The 24318-nt window shown below is 43.7% G+C and overlaps 1 protein-coding gene across 1 annotated transcript in view; it reads right to left on the reverse strand.

Moving 5' to 3' along the window:
• Positions 1–24318, reverse strand: part of LOC115123141 (disks large-associated protein 2-like) — a 46128-nt gene that overhangs the window by 2622 nt on the left and 19188 nt on the right. The window contains 10 exon segments of the mRNA XM_065018061.1: positions 2041–2187; positions 2625–2716; positions 2905–3223; positions 8718–8955; positions 11592–11686; positions 11827–12008; positions 12011–12178; positions 12342–12374; positions 13735–13920; positions 17195–17411. Coding sequence (XP_064874133.1) covers positions 2041–2187; positions 2625–2716; positions 2905–3223; positions 8718–8955; positions 11592–11686; positions 11827–12008; positions 12011–12178; positions 12342–12374; positions 13735–13920; positions 17195–17411 — 1677 coding nt within the window.

Raw genomic sequence — 24318 nt, forward strand, 5'->3', positions numbered from 1 at the left:
CCTCATTTACATAATTATAAAACAGAAATACCTTATTTACATAATTATATATCATTTACATAATAAACATACATTTACATAATTATAAAACAGAAATACCTCATTTACATAATTATACCTCATTTACATAATTATAAAACAGAAATACCTCATTTACATAATTATAAAACAGAAATACCTTATTTACATAATTATATATCATTTACATAATAAACATAAATTTACATAATTATAAAACAGAAATACCTTATTTACATAATTATAAAACAGAAATACCTTATTTGCATAATTATAAAACAGAAATACCTTATTTACATAATTATAAAACAGAAATACCTTATTTACATAAGTATTCAGACCCTTTGGTGTGAGACTTTAAATTGAGCTCAGGTGCATCCTGTTTCCATTGATCATCCTTGAGATGTTTCTACAACTTTGATTGGAGTCCACCTGTGGTAAATTCAATTGATTGGACATGATTTGGAAAGGCACACTCCTGTCTATACTGTAAGGTCCCACAGTTGACTGTACACTTCAGAGCAAAAACCAAGCCATGAGGTCGAAGGAATTGTCCGTAGAGCTCCGAGACAGGATTGTGTCGAAGCACAGATCTGGGGAAGGGTACCAAAACATTCTGCAGCATTGAAGGTCCCCAAGAACGCAGTGGCCTCCATCATTCTTAAATGGAAGAATTTTAAGACACTTCCTAGAGTCAGCCGCCGGGCCAAACTGAGCACCCGGGGGAGAAGGACCTTGGCCAGGGAGATGACCAAGAACCCGATGGTCACTCCGACAGAGCTCCAGAGTTCCTCTGTGGAGATGGGAGAACCTTCCAGAAGGACAACCATCTCTGCAGCACTCCACCAATTAGGCCTTTATGGTAGAGTGGCCAGAAGGAAGGCACATGACAGCCCACTTGGAGTTTGCCAAAAGGCACCTAAGGGACTAAGGGACTTAGACCATGAGAAACAAGATTCTCTGGTCTGATGAAACAAAGATTGAACTCTTTGGCCTGAATGCCAAGCGTCACGTCTGAAGGAAACCTGGCACCATCCCTACTGTGAAGCATGGTGGTGGCAGCATCATGCTGTGGGGATGTTTTTCAGCAGTGTCAGTGGCAGGGACTGGGAGACTAGTCGGGAAAGAGGGAAAGATGAACAGAGCAAAGTACAGAGAGATCCTTGATACAAATCTACTCAGGACCTCAGACTGGGGTGAAGGTTCACCTTCCCACAGGACAACGACCCTAGAACACAGCTAAGACAACGCAGGAGTGGCTTCGGGACAAGTCTCTGAATGTCTTTAAGTGGCCCATCCAGAGCCCAGACTTGAACCTGATCGAACATCTCTGGAGAGACCTGAAAATAGCTGTGCAGCAACGCTCCCCATCCAACCTGACAGAGCTTGAGAGGATCTGCAGAGAAGAATGGGAGAAACTCCCCAAGTACAGGTGTGCCAAGCTTGTAGAGTCATACCCAAGAAGACTGAAGGCTGTAATCGCTGCCAAAGGTGCGTCAACAAAGTACTGAGTAAAGGATCTGAATACTTATCTAAATGTGATATTTAATTATTCTAAAAAAAGTTTTTTTTTTACATTTGCAAGAAATTCTAATAACCTGTTTTTGGTTTGTCATTATGGGGTATTATGTGTAGATTTGAGGGGGAAAATGTAATCAATGTTATAGTAAGGCTGTAACGTAACAAAATGTGGAAAAAGTCCAGGGGTCTGAATACTTTCTGAATGCACTGCATTTTAGAAGTATTGCCATAAAGCTTGGAAACAACACTCAGTCATTTTAGCTCAAACAGGCTCAGTTCCTTTCTTTCAGAACTAACACAAAGCTTTAGAGCTCAATGCCATTTCGGCTCAAAGCCTCTCTCCTCAATTTCTTATGACGTTGTGCAGTTTCACAGCCAGGGCTTGCTCGCGGGGGCAGCAGCACCATCTGTGCCACTCTCTGACACACCGCCATCTTGACACTCTGGGGAATGACCCAGGATCAGGAGGCAGCAGGGTCAAGCCGACACCCCAGCTCTCACCTTCTTGTCTGGGGGCAGCCTCCAGCCGGAGTCCTTGAGCCTCTGGAGGTGCTGGAACTTGACCCTGACGTCTTCCATGTTGAGCTGGAGCAGGTCCCAGAGCCCGGACAGGTCCTGAGAGGTGGGCTGGGGGTATGCTGAGGGATCCTGGAGGGATGAGGGGTGGAGGGAAGGGCAATTTTTTAAAATTCATAAGTAGGGTGGGAATCATGAGAACCAGTTAGGAGAAAACTGTGAATAAACTGTAGAATAAATGGCCATAGTTAGGGCTATGAGTTCTTCATAGGTAGACAGAGAACACAGACTCTCCCTAACCATAACCCCTAGCCATAACCCCTAACCCTAATTGTAACCCTTAACCTAAACCTAACCCCTAACCATAACCCCTAACCATAACCCCTAACCATAACCCCTAACCATAACCCCTAACCCTTAACCTAAACCTAAACCCTAAGCCTAAAATAGGCTTTTTCCTTGTGGGGAGATGTCCCTTCTTGTATGAGTTTTTTCCCCCTTGGACTTCTGGTCCCCACAAGGATAGTAAAACCAAAAACACACACACACACACACACACACACACCCACCACGCTTTGCTGGCACAGACGGAAGAACTGCTGGACCTTCTGAGACATGAGCATCTGGGCACTGCCCACCGCGTTACGGATCAGCTCCAGAACTGGACAGGAAACACACAGGAAACAGGAAGAGGGAGAGTCAGAACACAGGAAGTAGAAAGTAAAACGTGTGTCATTTGTGAGCTGAGGTTTAAACCAGTCCGTATTTCCTATAACTTAGTCCTCTTTCTGACAGTCCCCACCCGTCATCCAACGTCTCCCCCCCCACCCCTCCTTCCCCTTTCCTCACCCTCCTCCGGCAGCTCGTTCTCCTCCGCCTCTCTCTCCATGTTCTGACACCATCCCTCCATCCTCTCCACCTCCATCTGAAGGAGGCGTAGGAAAAACTCTCCGTCTCTCAGACAGGGCGAGGCGCGACCAGAGTCAGGCAGACTCCGAGGGCCCCCCTCCAGCGAGGGCTGGGGTGTACCTGTCCAGCCTCCACGGTCTGCAGCGAGGGGTAGGGGGGAGTGGGCCCGCGGGGGCAGCGGGGGGATCTGGTGGTTGTCTGTAGCGTAACCATCCTGGACATAGTCTTCTCTGTAGGTCCACTGGCCCTGGGTGTGCACCTAGAGACAACCAGTAGCAACAACCAGTTATGCTAGTTGATAAGCTAAGGCTTAGCTCAACATTAAACAACCAGTTATGCTAGTTGATAAGCTAAGGCTTAGCTCAACATTAAATAACCAGTTATGCTAGTTGATAAGCTAAGGCTTAGCTCAACATTAAACAACCAGTTATGCTAGTTGATAAGCTAAGGCTTAGCTCAACATGAAACAACCAGTTATGCTAGTTGATAAGCTAAGGCTTAGCTCAACATTAAACAACCAGTTATGCTAGTTGATAAGCTAAGGCTTAGCTCTACAATAAACAACCAGTTATGCTAGTTGATAAGCTAAGGCTTAGCTCTACAATAAACAACCAGTTATGCTAGTTGATAAGCTAAGGCTTAGCTCTACAATAAACAACCAGTTATGCTAGTTGATAAGCTAAGGCTTAGCTCAACATGAAACAACCAGTTATGCTAGTTGATAAGCTAAGGCTTAGCTCAACATTAAACAACCAGTTATGCTAGTTGATAAGCTAAGGCTTAGCTCTACAATAAACAACCAGTTATGCTAGTTGATAAGCTAAGGCTTAGCTCTACAATAAACAACCAGTTATGCTAGTTGATAAGCTAAGGCTTAGCTCAACATGAAACAACCAGTTATGCTAGTTGATAAGCTAAGGCTTAGCTCAACATGAAACAACCAGTTATGCTAGTTGATAAGCTAAGGCTTAGCTCAACATGAAACAACCAGTTATGCTAGTTGATAAGCTAAGGCTTAGCTCAACATGAAACAACTCAACACAGGAAGTTTGTGACTTAAGCTCCCTAAAAGAATAAAAGGGTTTAATTAAAAGCAGGTCAAGTTAGTTTGATGGATACTTTCAAGATTTTCTGTTGTTTAATAGGAAGAAGTGGATTATCATTATGTAATGAAGTCCCAATGGGGATGAAGTGGACAGGAAGCACAGTTGAAGTTGGAAGTTAACATCCACTTAGGTTGGAGTCATTAAAACTTGTTTTTCAACCACTCCACAAATGTCTTGTTTACAAACTATAGTTTTGGCAGGTCGGTTAGGACATCTACTTTGTGCATGACACAAGTAATTTTTCCAACAATTGTTTACAAACAGATTATTTCACTTATAATTCACTGTTTCACAATTCCAGTGGGTCAGAAGTTTACATACACTAAGTTGACTGTGCCTTTAAACAGCTTGGAAAATTCCAGAAAATGATGTCACGGCTTTAGAAGCTTCTGATAGGCTAATTGACATCATGTGAGTCAATTGGAGGTGTACATGTCGATGTATTTCAAGGCCTACCTTCAAACTCAGTGATTCTGAAAATCAAAAGAAAGCAGCCAAGAACTCAGAATTTTTTTAATAGACTGGTTCATCCTTGGGAGAAACACCATGGGACCACGCAGCCGTCATACCGCTCAGGAAGGAGATGCGTTCTGTCTCCTAGAGATTAACGTAATTTGGTGCGAAAAGTGCAAATCAATCCCAGAAAAACAGCAAAGGACCTTGTCAAGATGCTGGAGGAAACAGGTACAAAAGTACCTATATCCACAGTAAAACGAGTCCTATATCGACATAACCTGAAAGGCCGCTCAGCAAGGAAGAAGCCACTGCTCCAAAACCTCCATATAAAACCCAGACTACAGTTTGCAACTGCACATGAGGACAAAGATCATACTTTTTGGAGAAATGTCCTCTGGTCTGATGAAACAAAAACAGAACTGTTTGGACATAATGACCATCGTTATGTTTGGAGGAAAAAGGGGGAGGCTTGCAAGCCGAAGAACACCATCCCAACCGTGAAGCACGGGGGTGGCAGCATCATGTTGTGGGATAGTTTTGCTGCAGGAGGGACTGGTGCACTTCACAAAATAGATGCATCATGAGGTAAGAAAATTACGTGGATATATTGAAGCAACAGCTCAAGACATCAGTCAGGAAGTTAAAGCTTGGTCGCAAATGGGTCTTCCAAATGGACAATGACCCCAAGCATACTTCCAAAGTTGTGGCAAAATGGCTTAAGGACAACAAAGTCAATGTATTGGAGTGGCCATCACAAAGCCCTGACCTCAATCTAATAGAACCTTTGTGGGCAGAACTGAAATAGTGTGTGCAAGCAAGGAGGCCTACAAAACTGACTCAGTTACACCAGCTCTGTCAGGAGAAATGGGCCAAAATTCATCCAACTTATTGTGGGAAGCTTGTGGAAGGCTACCTGAAATGTTTGACCCAAGTGAAACAATTTAAAGACAATGCTACCAAATACTAACTGAGTGTATGTAAACTTCTGACCCACTGGGAATGTGATGAAAGAAATAAAAGCTGAAATAAATAATTGTCTCTACTATTATTCTGACATTTCACATCTTAAAATAAAGTGGTGATCCTAACTGACCTAAAACAGGGAATTTTTACTGGGATTAAATGTCAGGAATTGTGAAAAACTGAGTTAAAATGTTTTTGGCTAAACTGTATGTAATCCTCTGACTTCAATTGTCGATAAGTCCTTTAATGATGTACTGAAGTCCCAAATGGGGACGAAGAGGACAGGAAGTAGAGGACAGGAAGTAGATAAATTCTTTAATGATGTACTGAAGTCCCAATGGGGATGAAGAGGACAGGAAGTAGATAAGTTCTTTAATGATGTACTGAAGTCCCAATGGGGATGAAGAGGACAGGAAGTAGATACGTTCTTTAATGATGTACTGAAGTCCCAATGGGGATGAAGAGGACAGGAAGTAGATAAGTCCTTTAATGATGTACTGAAGTCCCAATGGGGATGAAGAGGACAGGAGGTAGATCAGTCCTTTAATGATGTACTGAAGTCCCAATGGGGATGAAGAGGACAGGAAGTAGATACGTTCTTTAATGATGTACTGAAGTCCCAATGGGGATGAAGAGGACAGGAATTAGAGGACAGGAAGTAGATATGTTCTTTAATGATGTACTGAAGTCCCAATGGGGATGAAGAGGACAGGAATTAGAGGACAGGAAGTAGATATGTTCTTTAATGATGTACTGAAGTCCCAATGGGGATGAAGAGGACAGGAATTAGAGGACAGGAAGTAGATACGTTCTTTAATGATGTATTGAAAATAAACATAAACATAAAGCAGCCAAACTGGCGTTGCATATTATCCTCACGCAGGAGCTAGAGATGCTAACTACTACTAACAAACTAACTATCTACCTAATTGATAGCTAGCTAACTAACCAACAAAATGCTAACTAACTAACTAACGAACTAACTAACTAACGAACTAACAAACTAACGAACTAACAAACAAACTAACTACCTAAATAAATACCTGCTAATAAACTAACCAATGTAGTGGCCAATCAGTTCAAAAATGACACGTCCGAGAACTTTTGAATTCAATGATAGACTTTTAATACACCCTCGTATCGTAAGTCGGAGAGCCCCGCAGGACCCAAAGGGGACCCACGGAACACACACTTTTTTCCAGAGCCCTGGCCCCAGTATTTATCCACATATGAGCCCATCCCATATGTAAATTACGTTACATTCCAATCTGTCCGCCCTGCTTGTTCAGACCCCCACATCTGCTTTCGGCCAGATTATATGATGTCAAGACCCTTCCTTTGACCTAAAGATAATATACACCCCCCTTCCTGTGGCCTGTGCTCAGACCCTGTAATTAACCCTGTGTCCCTATTGTATGTGTCTTTCATCTCATTTAGCTTTAGGGTTCCCATCTGTTCTGGTCCCCTGCTCTTCATATGGTTTGTCCAAAGACAAACAGACTTGTGTTTCCCCTGTGAAGTGACTGATGCCTGCAATCCATCAGTTGGTCATTTAGCTGACCCCCTCCTTTTTCTATCCCTTTGTTCCTTGTATGCCCAGCTGGTCTTAAGTGTCTATGTGTCTGCATTTTTAGTGTCCCCTATGGCCTTTAACTTCTTCCTGCCCTATACAATAAAAATGCATTTTACCAGAACAAGGAATGAACCCATAATTGTACCTTTTCTCTTTTGTTATCAAATCATGTATATAATTCTACCATTCCAATTAACTAACTAACTAACGAACTAACTAAATAAATACCTGCTAACTAACTAACTAACTAACCAACCAACGAACTAACTGCTAACTAACTAACGAACTAACTAACTGAAAAAATACCTGCTAATAAACTAACCAACTAACTAACTAATTAATGAACTAACCAACTGCTAACTAACCAACGATCTAACTGCTAGATGACTAACTAACTGCTAACTAACGGAACAAATACCTGCAAATAAACCAACCAACTAACTAACTAACTAACTAACTAACTAACAGACTAACTGCTAATAACTAACTAACTAATTAATGAACTAACCAACTGCTAACTAACCAACGATCTAACTGCTAGATGACTAACTAACTGCTAACTAACGGAACAAATACCTGCAAATAAACCAACCAACTAACTAACTAACTAACTAACTAACAAACAGACTAACTGCTAACAAACTAACTAACTAACTAATTAATGAACTAACCAACTGCTAACTAACCAACGATCTAACTGCTAGATGACTAACTAACTGCTAACTAACGGAACAAATACCTGCAAATAAACCAACCAACTAACTAACTAACTAACAGACTAACTGCTAACAAACTAACTAACTAACTAATTAATGAACTAACCAACTGCTAACTAACCAACGATCTAACTGCTAGATAACTAACTAACAGACTAGCTGCTAACAAACTAACTAACGAACTAACGAAACAAATACCTGCAAATAAACGAACCAACTAACCAACTAACTAACTAACTGCTAAAAAACTAACTAACTAACTAACTGCTAACAAACAAACTAACTAACTAAACAAATACCTGCAAATAAACGAACCAACTAACCAACTAACTAACTAACTGCTAAAAAACTAACTAACTAACTAACTGCTAACAAACAAACTAACTAACTAACTGCTAAAAAACTAACTAACTAACTAACTGCTAACAAACAAACTCACTAACTAACTGCTAACAAACAAACTAACTAACTAACTGCTAACTAACTCACTCACTCACTAACTGCTAACTAACTCACTCACTAACTAACTGCTAACTAACTCACTCACTAACTAACTGCTAACTAACTCACTCACTCACTAACTGCTAACAAACAAACTAACTAACTAACTGCTAACTAACTCACTCACTCACTAACTGCTAACTAACTCACTCACTAACTAACTGCTAACTAACTCACTCACTCACTAACTGCTAACTAACTCACTCACTAACTAACTGCTAACTAACTCACTCACTCACTAACTGCTAACTAACTAAATAAATACCTGCTAATAAACTAACCAACTAACCAACTACGTAACTAACCAACTGCTATCCAACTAACTTACTAACTAACTGCTAACTTATTAACTAGCTCATTTACTTACCAACTAACTAACTAACTAACTAACTAACTAACTAACTAACTAACTAACTAACTAACTAACCAACCACTGACCGTGCGGTGGTACTCTGCGTACTGGTCGGCTGACCCTGGCTCTGAGGAGTGTCTCTGGAAGGAGCAGCCGAACTGGGGGCTCTTATCCTGGGTAGGAACAGCGATGGTGTGGCCTGGGAACTGGAGGCTCTTATCCTGGGTAGGAACAGCGAAGGTGAGGCCTGGGTAACCCCCCTCTGGATCCAGGTCTGCCTGGACGCCGGCCGTCACACTGTTGGAGCGCTTGAACCGAGCACGCCTGGGAGGAGAGGAGGGGAAGGAGGGGAGGAGGGTTGGGCTGTATCTACTGTAAATACACACGGACACTATTCATGCAGAGACAGACAGATGAGGGAGATTGAGGGAATTTTTTCCTTTGTCAGATTCAACTTCGATAATAACTGGGTGTAACCATGACTACTGTGTGTGCACCCGGAAAAGGGTGAGAGTGTGACACCCGGGGAAAGAAAGGAAGAGACAGAGACAGAGAGAGACAGTAAGGAAGAGAGAGAGAGAGACATAGATAGAGACAGAGACAGAGACAGACAGAGAGAGACAGAGACAGAGACAGAGACATAGAGAGAGACAGAGACAGAGAGAGTGAGAGAGAGGGACAGAGAAAGAGACAGAAAGAGAGAGGGAGACAGAGACAGAGACAGAGAGAGAGAGAGTGAGAGAGAGGGACAGAGAAAGAGACAGAAAGAGAGAGGGACAGAGAGAGAGAGAGCGAGAGAGAGGGACAGAGACAGAGAGAGAGAGAGAGAGAGAGAGAGTGTGACACCCGGGGACAGAAAGGAAGAGACAGAGAGAGACAGAGAGAGACAGTAAGGAAGAGAGAGAGAGAGAGACATAGATAAAGACAGAAACAGAGAGAGAGACAGATCTGAGAGACAAGGCAAGAAGGGCATTCTATGCCATCAAAAGGAACATAAATTTCAACATACCAATTAGGATTTGGCTAAAAATACTTGAATCAGTCATAGAGCCCATTGCCCTTTATGCTTGTGAGGTCTGGGGTCCGCTCACCAACCAAGACTTCACAAAATGGGACAAACACCAAATTGAGACTCTGCACGCAGAATTCTGCAAAAATATCCTCCGTGTACAACGTAGAACACCAAATAATGCATGCAGAGCAGAATTAGGCCGATACCCACTAATTATCAAAATCCAGAAAAGAGCCGTTAAATTCTATAACCACCTAAAAGGAAGCGATTCCCAAACCTTCCATAACAAAGCCATCACCTACAGAGAGATGAACCTGGAGAAGAGTCAGTCCCCTAAGCAAGCTGGTCCTGGGGCTCTGTTCACAAACACAAACACACCCTACAGAGCCCCAGGACAACAGCACAATTAGACCCAACCAAATCATGAGAAAACAAAAAGATAATTACTTGACACATTGGAAAGAATTAACAAAAAAACAGAGCAAACTAGAATGCTATTTGGCCCTACACAGAGAGTACACAGCGGCAGAATACCTGACCACTGTGACTGACCCAAAATTAAGGAAAGCTTTGACTATGTACAGACTCAGTGAGCATAGCCTTGCTATTGAGAAAGGCCGCCGTAGGCAGACATGGCTCTCAAGAGAAGACAGGCTATGTGCTCACTGCCCACAAAATGAGGTGGAAACTGAGCTGCACTTCCTAACCTCCTGCCCAATGTATGACCATATTAGAGAGACATATTTCCCTCAGATTACACAGATCCACAAAGAATTCGAAAACAAATCCAATTTTGAAAAACTCCCATATCTACTGGGTGAAATTCCGCAGTGTGACATCACAGCAGCAAGATTTGTGACCTGTTGCCACGAGAAAAGGGCAACCAGTGAAGAACAAACACCATTGTAAATACAACCCATATTTATGCTTATTTATTTTATCTTGTGTCCTTCAACCATTTGTACATTGTTAAAACACTGTATATATATAATATGACATTTGTAATGTCTTTACTGTTTTGAAACTTCTGTATGTGTAATGTTTACAGTTCATTTGTATTGTTTTTCACTTTATATATTCACTTTATATATTATCTACCTCACTTGCTTTGGCAATGTTAACACATGTTTCCCATGCCAATAAAGCCCTTGAATTGAATTGAATTGAGACAGAGAGAGAGATAGGGAGAGAGAGACAGAGACAGAGAGACAGAGAGACAGAGAGACAGAGAGACAGAGAGAGAGAGAGAGAGAGAGAGACAGAGACAGAGAGACAGAGAGAGACAGAGAGACAGAGAGACAGACAGAGAGACAGAGAGACAGAGAGAGAGAGAGAGAGAGAGAGAGAGACAGAGACAGAGAGACAGAGAGACAGACAGAGAGACAGAGAGAGAGAGAGAGAGACAGAGAGACAGAGACAGAGAGACAGACAGAGAGACAGAGAGACAGAGAGAGAGAGAGAGAGAGAGAGAGAGAGAGAGAGACAGAGAGAGACAGAGAGAGAGAGAGAGAGAGAGAGAGACAGAGAGAGAGAGAGAGAGAGAGACAGAGAGAGAGACAGAGAGACAGAGACAGAGAGACAGAGAGAGAGAGAGAGAGAGAGAGACAGAGACAGAGAGAGAGACAGAGAGAGACAGAGAGAGAGACAGAGAGAGAGAGAGAGAGAGAGAGAGAGAGACAGAGAGAGAGAGAGAGACAGAGAGAGAGACAGAGAGAGTAGAGAGAGAGACAGAGAGACAGAGAGAGAGACAGAGAGACAGAGAGACAGAGACAGAGAGAGAGAGAGAGAGAGAGAGAGAGAGAGAGAGAGAGACAGAGAGAGTAGAGATGAAGGCAGTGAGGAAGAATACAACTCCTCTCTTAGACTTGGTTTAAAAAAAGAAGAAATTCTCCTTACAGTGCCATTTGTTAACCTTTAATGTGTTATTAAGCTGTAATTATAGCAGTACCTCTTGTCTTCCTCCACCTGCACTCCTATAGAGTGAACCTCTCTCAGAGCCTTGCTCTCCGCGTCCGAGTCTGTCAGGGTCCCCGGGCTGTCCACCTGACACACACACACACACAGGGTCAAAGGTCAGATTTCATTCAAACAAACAACACAGTGAAATAAACAAACAGAACCATGGGAATATATTATATATATATATAAAACAAAATGACACGTAAAAAAAGCCCTCCTCAAACCTGTACAGCGATAGAAGGCCTCCAATTCCTTCCTCTTCCCTCCGTCTTGTTCTCCTCCTGTCCTCCTCTTCCTCCTCCTCCTCCCATCTTACTCAGCACCATACTGTTCTGTGGGAGGGAGGCAGACTTCCACAGACTCCCCCCTGCCCGCCTCATATCCCTCTCTCCCCTCTCCCTTCCCTGGGCCCCTCCAAGAGACTATCCGCGGAGCCACTATGTTTGACTCTGATGGGTCCCTGTCCTCCTCCTCCATAGGGCATCATCTCCCGCCCGCCCCGGAGGACCCCGTCCAGACTCTCGGCTGAGTTGGAGTGCTGGCGCGAGCGGCCTTGTCCTTGTCCTGTGTAGTAACCTCCTTCCCTGGATCCCCTGGAGATCTGACCAGACACCACAACTACAGAGACAGAGACAGACAGGAGAAAGATTATGTAGTTGGACTGGATCCCGTGGAGATCTGACCAGACACCACAACTACAGAGACAGAGACAGACAGGAGATACATGATGTTGTTGGACTGGTTCTCCTGGAGGTCTGACCAGACACCACAACTACAGAGACAGACAGGAGATACATGATGTAGTTGGACTGGTTCTCCTGGAGGTCTGACCAGACACACAGGCAGAGTTACAAAGAAAAAGCAATATCTCACACTGTCCGATAAAAATAAAAGATTAAGGTGGGCAAAAGAACACAGACACTGGACAGAGGAACTCTGCCTAGAAGGCCAGCATCCCGGAGTCGCCTCTTCACTGTTGACGTTGAGACTGGACAGAGGAACTCTGCCTAGAAGGCCATCATCCTGAAGTGGCCTCTTCACTGTTGACGTTGAGACGGATGTTTTGCGGGTACTATTTAATGAAGCTGCCAGTTGAGGACTTGTCAGGCATCTGTTTCTCAAACTAGACACTCTAATGTACTTGTCCTCTTGCTCAGTTGTGCACTGAGGCCTCCCACTCCTCTTTCTATTCTGGTTAGAGCCAGTTTGTGCTGTTCTGTGAAGGGAGTAGTACACAGCGTTGTATGAGATCTTCAGTTTCTTGGCAATTTCTCACATGGAATAGCCTTCATTTCTCAGAACAAGAATAGACTGATGAGTTTCAGAAGAAAGTCTTTGTTTCTAGACATTTTGAGCCTGTAATCGAACCCACAAATGCTGATGCTCCAGATACTCAACTAGTCTAAAGAAGGCCAGTTTTATCGCTTCTTTAATCAGAACAACAGTTTTCAGCTGTGGTAACATAATTGCAAAAGGGTTTTCTAATGATCAATTAGCCTTTTAAAATGATAAACTTGGATTAGCTAACACAACGTGCCATTGGAACACAGGAGTGATGGTTGCTGATAATTGGCCTCTGTACGCCTATGTAGATATTCCATTAAATATCTGCCGTTTCCAGCTACAATAGTCATTTACACAATTAACAATGTCTACACTGACACCAGTGTGCCAGTCGCACCAATGTGTCAGAGGAAACACCGTACACCTGGTGACCGTGTCAGCATGCGCCTGGCCGGCCTTGGAGTCGCTAGAGCGTGATGGGACAAGAAAACATCCCTGCCGGCCAAACCCTCCCCTAACCCGGACGACGCTGGGCCGGCCAAACCCTCCTCTAACCCGGACGACGCTGGGCCAATTGTGTGCCGCCCCATGGGTCCCCTGGTCGCGGACGGCGGAGACAGAGCCTGGACTTAAATCAGGATCTCTAGTGGTAGTACTGGACTAGGACTGCGATGCAGTGTCTTAGACCACTGTGCCACTCGGGAGGCCTCAATCCTCCACAAGCCCATTCACTCATCCAAATCTCACTCATCCAAATCTCACTCATCCAAATCTCACTCATCCAAATCTCACTCATCCAAAATGTTATGAATTTATGCAAAAGGTGCATTTAGACTTAGTTGATTTACCATCAGTGATTCCCAGGTCGACAGAGTGGCTATGGTGTTGCCTGGGTCGTCCCAGGGCAGGCTGGCCTGTGTTCTGGAAGTAGATATCCTGGGTAGACTCTGTACTACTCTGAGCCCTCACAGAGATGATAGGCTTGGACATACGAGGAGGGAGTGGGGGAGGGCCACCCTTACGGTATGGGAAAACTGGAGAGAGAGAGAGAGAAGGGAGGGGGAGGAGGGAGATGGAGAGGAAGATGAAGGGTTAGAGAGAGAGATATGAGAGGGAAGGAGAGAGAGAGAGAGGTGAGAGAGGGAGGGAGAGATGGAGAGGGAGGGAGAGAGAGATGGAGAGGGAGGGGGAGGGAGGGATAGAGAGAGAGGGAGAGGGAGGTGGAGAGGGAGGGAGAGAGAGAGAGAGGGAGGGAGGGAGACAGTGGGAGAAGTAGAGGGAGATGGAGAAAGATGGAGGAAGATAGGGAGAGAGGAAGAATATAATCAATAGTTACTATCTGAATCTAATCATTGTAGAATGATACCAAAATCAAGGGTATGAAAAGAGAGAGAAGGGAGGAGAAGGATGAACAGAAAGCAAAGGAAGAATAGAGACAGAGAGAAGAAAGAGATTGTAATCACTGCCATTTGAAATACCAGCTGCTAAAATACATCCTCCATTTTAGAGACAGAAGCCAATGTGGTGTGGTGCATGTTGTGAGGAGAGAGAGACCGATACAGACAGAGAGAGAGAGAGAGAGAGAGAGAGAGAGAGATAGAGAGACAGAGACAGAGACAGAGAGACAGAGAGACAGAGAGAGAGACAGAAGACAGAGAGAGACAGAGAGACAGCGAGAGACTGAAAGAAAGATACAAACAGAGACAGAACAAGAGAGACAGAGAGACAGCGAGAGAGAGCGAGAGAATAAATGAGAAAGCTGTCAGTATCTTCCTCTGAATACAGTATGTCTGTTCCTCTGAGCTAACTGTACTATTTTCTTAAGAAGATAAAGCCATTTCCTGTGAGGAATATTGAAATGAAGAACCTCAAGCACACACAGTCCTCTGCAGTGGATACAGACACAGCGTTTTTAACCGTTTTGCTTCTTCATTTCCGACCCACTTGTCTCGGGAAGAAGTGATGAGCCTCACCCAACAAGAAAAGCTCTCTGCTTGGGTATGTGTGTGTGTGAGTGAGTGTGTGAGTGGGTGTGTGTTGTGAGTGAGTGTGTGTGTTGTGAGTGTTGTATTTGACTCTTCACAGCAGCTTTGATAAATCTCTGGGGGATTTTCAGGTCTAAGCCAGGAAATATGAGCCCTGTAAAGTACTGATGATGCTCACTGGAAAGAGACACACATGCACACGCACACGCACGCACACACACACACACGCACACACACGCGTGCACACGCACGCACACACACACACACACACACACACAGTAGATTCTAGACGACAGAAAATAAGATTGAACGACAGAGAAAAAAAACAAAGGGAAAAACGGAAAGAGATCATATGAGGAAGAGAGTTAAAGGAAATGAAATAGAGAGTATGAACACAAGAAGGATTAGACATCAGAGAAGAGAAGGTGAGAGAGAGAGATAAAGGGAAAGAGAGAGGGAGAGATACAAGAAGGAGAGACAGAGATAAAGTTTGAGAGTGAGAGATAAAGGGAAAGAGAGAGGGAGAGATACAAGAAGGAGAGACAGAGATAAAGTTTGAGAGTGAGAGATGAAGGGAAAGAGAGAGGGAGAGATAAATAAGGAGAGAAAGTTAAAGAGTGAGAAATGTTTGGCCCTGTCCGGGGGTGTCCTCGGATGGGGCCACAGTGTCTCCTGACCCCTCCTGTCTCAGCCTCCAGTATTTATGCTGCAGTAGTTTATGTGTCGGGGGCTAGGGTCAGTTTGTTATATCTGGAGTACTTCTCCTGTCCTATTCGGTGTCCTGTGTGAATTTAAGTGTGCTCTCTCTAATTCTCTCTTTCTCTCTTTCTTTCTCTCTCTCAGAGGACCTGAGCCCTAGGACCATGCCCCAGGACTACCTGCTATGATGACTCCTTGCTATCCCCAGTCCACCTGGCTGTGCTGCTGCTCCAGTTTCAACTGTTCTACCTTATTATTATTGGACCATGCTGGTCATTTATGAACATTTGAACATCTTGGCCATGTTCTGTTATAATCTCCACCCGGCACAGCCAGAAAAGGACTGGTCACCTCACATAGCCTGGTTCCTCTCTAGGTTTCTTCCTAGGTTTTGGCCTTTCTAGGGAGTTTTTCCTAGCCACCGTGCTTCTACACCTGCATTGCTTGCTGTTTGGGGTTTTAGGCTGAGTTTCTGTACAGCACTTTGAGATATCAGCTGATGTACGAAGGGCTATATAAATACATTTGATTTTGATTTGATTTGATTTGAAAGAGAGAGGAGGAGACTGAGATTTTGGTTACTGGCCCAATGCTTTCGGTTACTGGCCCAATGCTCTAACCACTAGGCTACCTGCCACCCCAGGAGAGAGGGAGAGATAAGGGAAGGAGAGAGGGAGAGATAAAGAGAAGGAGAGAGGGAGAGATAAGGGAAGGAGAGAAGGAGAGAAGGATAGATAAGGGAAGGAGAGAGGGAGAGATAAAGGGAAGGAGAGAAGGAGAGAAGGAGAGATAAGGGAAGGAGAGAGGGAGAGATAAAGGGAAGGAGAGAAGGAGAGAGGGAGAGGGAGAGATAAAGGGAAGGGGAGAGGGAGCGATAAGGGGAAGGAGAGAGGGAGAGATAAGGGAAGAAGAGAAGGAGAGATAAAGGAAGGAGAGAGGGAGAGATAAAGGAAGGAAAGAATGAGAGATAAAGGGAGAGCAGGAGAGCAGCTGGAAACAGTGAGTAATGATGATAATAATAAACATTCCAGTCATCGTTATGGAGACAGAGGAGAGAGAGATTAAACCAGGGAGGGAGATAGAGAGAGGGAAATGGAGAGATGGAGAGAGGGAGATAGAGAGAGGGAGATGGAGAAATGGAGAGATGGAGATAGAGAAATGGAGAGAGGGAGATAGAGAGAGGGAGATGGAGAAATAGAGAAATGGAGAGAGGGAGATAGGGAGATGGAGAAATAGAGAAATGGAGAGAGGGAGATGGAGAAATAGAGAAATGGAGAGAGGGAGATAGGGAGATGGAGAAATAGAGAAATGGAGAGAGGGAGATAGAGAGAGGGAGATGGAGAAATAGAGAAATGGAGAGAGGGAGATAGAGAGAGGGAGATGGAGAAATAGAGAAATGGAGAGAGGGAGATAGAGAGAGGGAGATGGAGAAATAGAGAAATGGAGAGAGGGAGATAGAGAGAGAGGATACAGAGAACAGAGGAATGACTAGAGAGCCCAGTGGTGTGTGTGGGAACAATCCTGTTATGATGAGTTGTATTTCCTGACCTGAAGACTTGAGTCCTAATTCTTTGGATCTAAAGCGCTAACACAGATGGGTTTGATACCACACACACAAACTCACTGGCCCCTCCCTTGATGCTACCCTGGGGTCCCGATATGGAGAAGACGGACAGGCAGTCGTCGTCTTGGGAACAGCCGGCCTGGATGGCACGGACGTAACTATGGGAACGGGTCCGGAAGCATCCAGGTAGATCCAAGGCTTCCACCGCTTGACTCTCAATCTCTCCAAACATGGTCTCACACACCGCCTCAAACTGACGATTCAGAGAGTCACCCAGCTACAGGAGAGAGAGAGAGAGAGAGAGAGAGAGAGAGAGAGAGAGAGAGAGGAGAGAGAGAGAGAGAGAGAGGGAGAGAGAGGGAGAGAGAGGGAGAGAGAGAGAGAGAGAGAGAGAGAGAGAGAGAGAGAGAGAGAGAGAGAGAGAGAGAGAGAGAGAGAGAGAGAGAGAGAGAGAGAGAGAGAGAGAGAGAGAGAGAGAGAGAGAGAGAGAGAGGGAGAGAGAGAGAGGGAGAGAGAGAGAGAGAGAGGAGAGAGAGAGAGAGAGAGAGAGAGAGAGAGAGAGAGAGAGAGAGGGAGAGAGAGAGAGAGAGAGAGAGAGAGAGAGGGAGAGAGAGAGAGGAGAGAGAGAGAGAGAGGGAGAGAGAGAGAGAGAGAGAGAGAGAGAGAGAGAGAGAGAGAGAGAGGGAGAGAGAGAGAGAGAGAGAGAGAGAGAGAGAGAGAGAGAGAGAGAGAGAGAGAGAGAGGGAGAGAGAGAGAGAGAGAGGGAGAGAGAGAGAGAGAGGGAGAGAGAGAGGGAGAGAGAGGGAGAGAGAGGGAGAGAGAGAGAGAGAGAGAGAGAGAGAGAGAGAGAGACAGAAAGAGAGACAGAGAGTTTGAGTTTGAATGACACACTGCCTTTTCAGAAATGAAACAACAAATGTAATTCCTAAATAAAAATATATACATTCAACTTATTTCATCGGCAAAAAAATAATTTCCCCTCCTCTACAAAACAAAGCGCTCTTTCGTATGCCCACTTCTCCTCAAATAATAGGACAACATAGGAATAACCTTATTGTGTGGAAATACTGTACACTGTTTATAAAACACAAGAAAATCACGTTTTTCACTGCACTGGGACTTTAAGACGCGCTATGTTGGTGTTATCTTTATTTTAATTTTATTCCTTGATCTTTTACAGCTGAAAAGAACTCAAAATCTACTTTTATTCTTGCTTTCACTAATCCTTTAAAAACACATCTTACATCCTTCCCATATCCCGTTTCTATCTTATGTTTTCTACTCAGAAAAATTGACATCTTAGCTTGTCCCAAAATAAAATTTAACATTTGACATTTTCTTTTCTGTTGTTTACTATATTGAAACCCCAAAATAAAAACAGTGTTATTGAAAAATTCCCCTACAGCTTTAAACAAAGATTCCAGCATTTCCAATAGAGGTTTTATCCTCTCACACTCCATAAAACAGTGAAAAATGGTTTCTCTTATATTACAAAAAGGACATCCATCTCTAACATCTGAATTAATAACAGATACAAAAGCATTAACTGCAATGATGCCATGTAAAACCCTCCATTGCATATCACCAGTACCTTTTTGTAACGGTGGTTTGTACAGTGCCCTCCATGCTGGCTTTACCTTGTCATCAATGCCCAATTTTACCCTCCATGGAGTGTCTTTTCTATTTTTCAATTTATCTTTATTCAACACCTTGACACACCCCCTATACAAGTCCTTCCCATTCACCTCATCCAAACCCACCCCCTCCAACCCTCTCAAATCCAGCAATAACGCCTTTCTTTCTGACTCTGGGATATTTGGTGTAATCCCTAGTCTTGGAAATGAGACGTCTTCATCTTGTACCTTCTTCTTGTGACTACTAAGCATACCCCATTCTTCCGCTGACAGAGCCTTCCTGCAGCTCCCCAGCATTTGTCCGACAATCCTTTCCGACCTCATCCCCAAATGTTCTGCCACCCGTCTTCCATTCATTAAGGCGGGCCCAGCCATGGCCATTAACTGTCTTAAGGTGATGATTTTCCCCTTCACCAGAATCTTGGAGAAATGTGGAACAGCTGCAGTTGTACAATCCAGTCTTGCCCCATACACCAGAGGTTCTTCCAACAGCCAATGCACTGACTCCGCTGAAGTTTGTCTGGACACCTTCATTATGCTCCACACTCTGAGAAGTCCTCTGTAAAACGGAGGTACTCCCTCCCTAGAAATCTGGCTACTATCAACCAGAAATAAAGCCTTCTTTAAACCTAATCCTCCAAACCCGTTGTAATATAAGCCCTGCCACCCCTCTCCACACCACATTTTCCGGTCCATAAAGCAACCTTTGAATAAACTGAAACCGGAAAGCAGCAGCCCTACTAGCAAGATGTACAAGACCTTGTCCCCCCTCCTCTTTTGACAAATACAAAACACTTTGTGGAACCCAGTGATATTTATCCCAAAAGAAATCCACAATAATTGCCTGTATCTTAGCCAGAAGGCCAGATGGTGGTTCTAAAACTGACAACCGATGCCACAGTGCAGATGCAATCACATTGTTAACTATAATAGTGCGCCCCCTATATGACATACGAGATAATAACCAACGCCATCTCCTCATCCTCCCTTCCACCATTTCAACCACCCCACTCCAATTTTTTTCCATAGTCCCCTCATCTCCTAGGTACACTCCAAGATACTTAAAACCTCCCTTACACCATTCTAGCCCCCCTGGCAAAGCCATGAGCCCTCCAGACCATTCTCCAATCTGTAACGCACAACTCTTTTCCCAATTTACCTTTGCAGAGGATATTCCCCTAAAACGATCAACAATTAGACTCAAGCTATCCACCTCCGCTTGATTTTTCACTAGCACAACTACATCATCAGCATAGGCTGAGAGACGAATAGGAGGAATATCCTCTGAAAGGCACACCCCTGCAATGCGACTTCTAATGCGATTTAGTAGTGGCTCTATTGCAATAGCATATAACATCCCTGACATAGAACATCCCTGCCTAATACCTCTACACACTTTAAAAGGAGCACTCAAACCACCGTTAACTTTCAATACACTTTCAATGTCACCATATATCACCTTTATCATGGCAATAAAACCAGAGCTGAACCCAAACGCCTCAAACGTGTGCCATAAATATTGATGTTCAACTCGGTCAAATGCCTTTTCCTGATCAATTGAAATTAGACCAGCATCCAACCCAATAGCCCTAGAGACGTCCAAAAAATCACGAATCAGAGAAATGTTATCCCCTATCTGCCTGCCAGGAACACAGTAGGACTGATCCGTATGTATGATTTGCCCCATCACCTCCCTCAGCCTGTTGGACAAAGCTTTTGACAATATCTTATAATCAGTGCACAATAAAGCCACCGGCCTCCAGTTCTTCACCTCCCTTGGGTCACCCTTTTTTGGGCAGTAGGGTGAGGACAGCCCTTCTGCAGCTTATTGGTAGTAACCCTCCGGTTAAACTATCATTAGCTACTTCTAACCAATCCTCTCCCAACATAGCCCAAAAAGACTTAAAAAAGTCAACGGGAAGCCCATCAATGCCTGGTGCCCTTCCATTTTCCATGCCTTTTAATGCAGTGTATAAATCCTGCAAAGACAATGGTTGCTCAAGCTCAACCTGAGCTTCTACAGCCACCTTTAGTAGTCATCAGAGAGCCCATCAAAGAACTGCTGTGTCACTGTTTTGTCCTCTTTGTACTCACACTTGTAGAGCTCAGCATAGAACTCTACTGCCCTCTTTCTAATTTCACTAGGGCTAGTGAGCTCTTGTCCAACAGCTGATTTGAGACAATGAATAATTTTTCTTTGTCCATTCTTTTTCTCTAAACCAAAGAAAAATTTGGATGAGGCATCCATTTCAGATATTCCCTGAAATGTACTTCTCACCAGTGCCCCCTGTGCTCTGATACCCAGCAGGTCTGCCAATGCAGCTTTTCTCCTCTTGAGGGCCTGAGTATGGCCTCGATCTCCTGTGGTCTCAACCAACGTCATGAGTTCCACTATTTCAATCTCTAGGGCTTTCATTGATCTGGTGATATATTTGGTGACATTCCTCGTGTATTGATTACAAAATTGTTGAATCTGGATTTTCCCTATATCCCCCCACTGTTGAATGGATACAAAACTGGCTTTTTGAGATCTCCACCTCTCCCAAAAAAAACTGAAACAGTTCCTGAAGTGAGCATCACTCAATAAAGTTATATTAAAATGCCAGTATGCGCTTTTGGGTTTTACATCGTTAATGAACACCACCTCTGTTATTAAACAATGATCAGAAAACCCCACTGGAGTTATCACACTTGATTTACAGACCTGAGATTGATGCTCAAAAACATAAAACCTATCTAACCTGGCCATAGAGATGATGTTCTCTCTCACATGCGCCCAGGTGTACTGCCTTGTTCCTCCATGTTGACTCCGCCAAATATCACACAATTCATTTGTTACAATGAGGCGTTTTAAAAACATCCTTGAGGCTATATGAGGTTCTTGGTGATTTCTATCTAAATCACTAACTGTGCAGTTAAAATCCCCAGCAATAAACAAATAATCTTCTTTGTTACATTTCTCAACGGTATTTGATAGTGTCTCTAAAAAACATACCCTCTCAACTGTCACCACTGGGGCATATACATTTATCAGACACATAGTGATGTTTTCATACCTTGCTCTAACTTTTAATAACCTCCCCTCAACTACCTCTTCAACCTCATATGACAACGGCAAAACCCTTTTTGAGAACAAGATAACCACACCCCCACTTTTTGAGTTTTTATGACTACACACCACTGTCCCCGCCCACTCCTGTTGCCACATAACTTCATTTTCCAAATTACTATGCGTTTCTTGTAGAAAAATTATGTCACTTCCCTTTCCCCTAATTAACTCATACACCATGGCTCTTTTTTTTACATCTCTTGCCCCATTTACGTTTAAAGAAGAAATCTTAAAACTGCTCATGAATAAAAAATATATACAGAGGAAGATCCAGCCACCACATCTCTTTACAGAGTTAAGACTGCAACTGAACTCTTTCATTTTCTTTAGAATTTACATCACTTATCACTCTTGTGACCACTTTCTTGAGTCTAGCAATTTCAGGGCTTTTCAAACTTCCCCCTGTAATTTTTGACATCAGAAACTTTGCTGATTCAATAAACAATTCACGTTCAGGGAAAAAATCAGTAACAATGTAATCCTGCATATATTTCTTCCCTTTTGTCAACTTCAAAAATTGACGTATCCTCTCGATCCCATACCTCCCTTCCACCCCATTTATCTCACTATATTGTTGTGACACGTCAGATGACTCACTCTCACTATCCTCCCCCGAAGAATACTCCACCATCTCTACACCTTGTTCATCTTCAATTGATTTATCAAACTCTACCTTTCTCTTAGAATTAGACCCTTCACCACCCCTTACATTCTATTTTGAAAACATCCGCTTCTTTTTCCATTATTTCAATCTCTTCTTGACTTCCAATTTCATTTTCCAGCACCACCTCAGCGACGGCAGTCGCAATCTCGCCTACTGTTTCCCCTCCCTCTTTGTTCTGATCTACCACAATTGCCCCCGTATCCACACTGCCTTCCTCTCCTGCTTTTCTAACCACATCTGCCCACCTTCTCTCTTCTCCTGTACCCTCTTCCCTTCGCGGTGGTGCGTTAGTTGTACTCGCACTAAAACTACTACCAGGCTCAGCGCTCATTTTCGGGACAACTACGCACCAAATGCCCCTCTCTTCCACATCCACCAAAGCATTTCATTGATTCAGTAGATGCATAGAAGACATAATCAAATCCATCAATCTTAAAGCTAAACGCTAAATTCAGTTCATCTCCTTCCTTTTTTTAAATCATATGCACTTGTCTCCTATGAGACACGACATGTTTCAACAACGGAGATTTGCATCCAAAAGGAACTTTCTTTATTGTAGATACTATTTGACCATGGCGAGATAACTCTCGCCATAACACTTCATCTCTAACAAATGGTGGCACGTTAGAAAGCATGACTTTCTTCGCCGGATTCATAAGCGGAAATACCGGCGTCTGTGTTTCTCTCAACACCACACCCCTCTCAACTATTTTATTCACCTTTTCAATTGAATCTAAGAATATCACTACAGCGCTATTCATCCTTGAGGCTGATTTGATGCTATCATACCCAATGATAGCACCCACAGCCAAGCTACATTCTTCCACTGAACACCCTGTCGCAGCAGGAATCTTTACTCCATGACTCCGACTAAGTTTTTAGTCACTCCCAGCATGCACTCCGACGAGAGAGAGAAAGAGAGAGAGAGAGAGAGAGAGAGCGAGAGAGAGAAGGAGAAAGAGAGAGAGAAGGAGAAAGAGAGAGAGAGAATGAGAAAGAGAGAGAGAGAAGGAGAAAGAGAGAGAGATGAGAGAGGAGAATGAGAGAGAGAGATAAAAGGAAACCTTCCATAACAAAGGCATCACCTACAGAGAGATGAACCTGGATAAGAGTCCCCTAAGCAAGCTGGTCCTGGGGCTCTGTTCACAAACACAAACACACCCTACAGAGCCCCAGGACAGCAACACAATTAGACCCAACCAAATCATGAGAAAACAAAAAGAAAAACAAAAAGATAATTACTTGAAACTTTGGAAACAATTTATAAAAAACCCAGAGCAAACTAGAATGCTATTTGTCCCTAAACAGAGAGTACACAGTGGCAGAATACCTGACCACTGTGACTGACCCAAACTTAAGGAAAGCTTTGACTGTGTACAGACTCGGTGTGCATAGCCTTGCTATTGAGAAAGGCCGCCGTAGACAGACATGGCTCTCAAGAGAAGACAGGCTATGTGCTCACTGCCCACAAAATGAGGTGGAAACTGAGCTGCACTTCCTAACCTCCTGTCCAACGTATGACCATATTAGAGAGACATATTTCCCCCAGATCACACAGATCCAGAGAGAGAGAGAGAGGAGAGGAGAGGAAAGGAAAGGAAAGGAAAGGAGAGGAGAGGAGAGGAGAGGAGAGGAGAGGAGAGAGAGGAGAGGAAAGGAAAGGAAAGGAAAGGAAAGGAAAGGAAAGGAAAGGAAAGGAGAGGAGAGGAGAGAGAGACAGAGACAGAGAGAGAAAGAGAGAGGAGAGAGAGAGAGAGAGGGGAGAGAGAGACAGAGA

Source organism: Oncorhynchus nerka, linkage group LG4 (assembly GCF_034236695.1).
Source record: "Oncorhynchus nerka isolate Pitt River linkage group LG4, Oner_Uvic_2.0, whole genome shotgun sequence".
NCBI lineage: Eukaryota > Metazoa > Chordata > Actinopteri > Salmoniformes > Salmonidae > Oncorhynchus > Oncorhynchus nerka.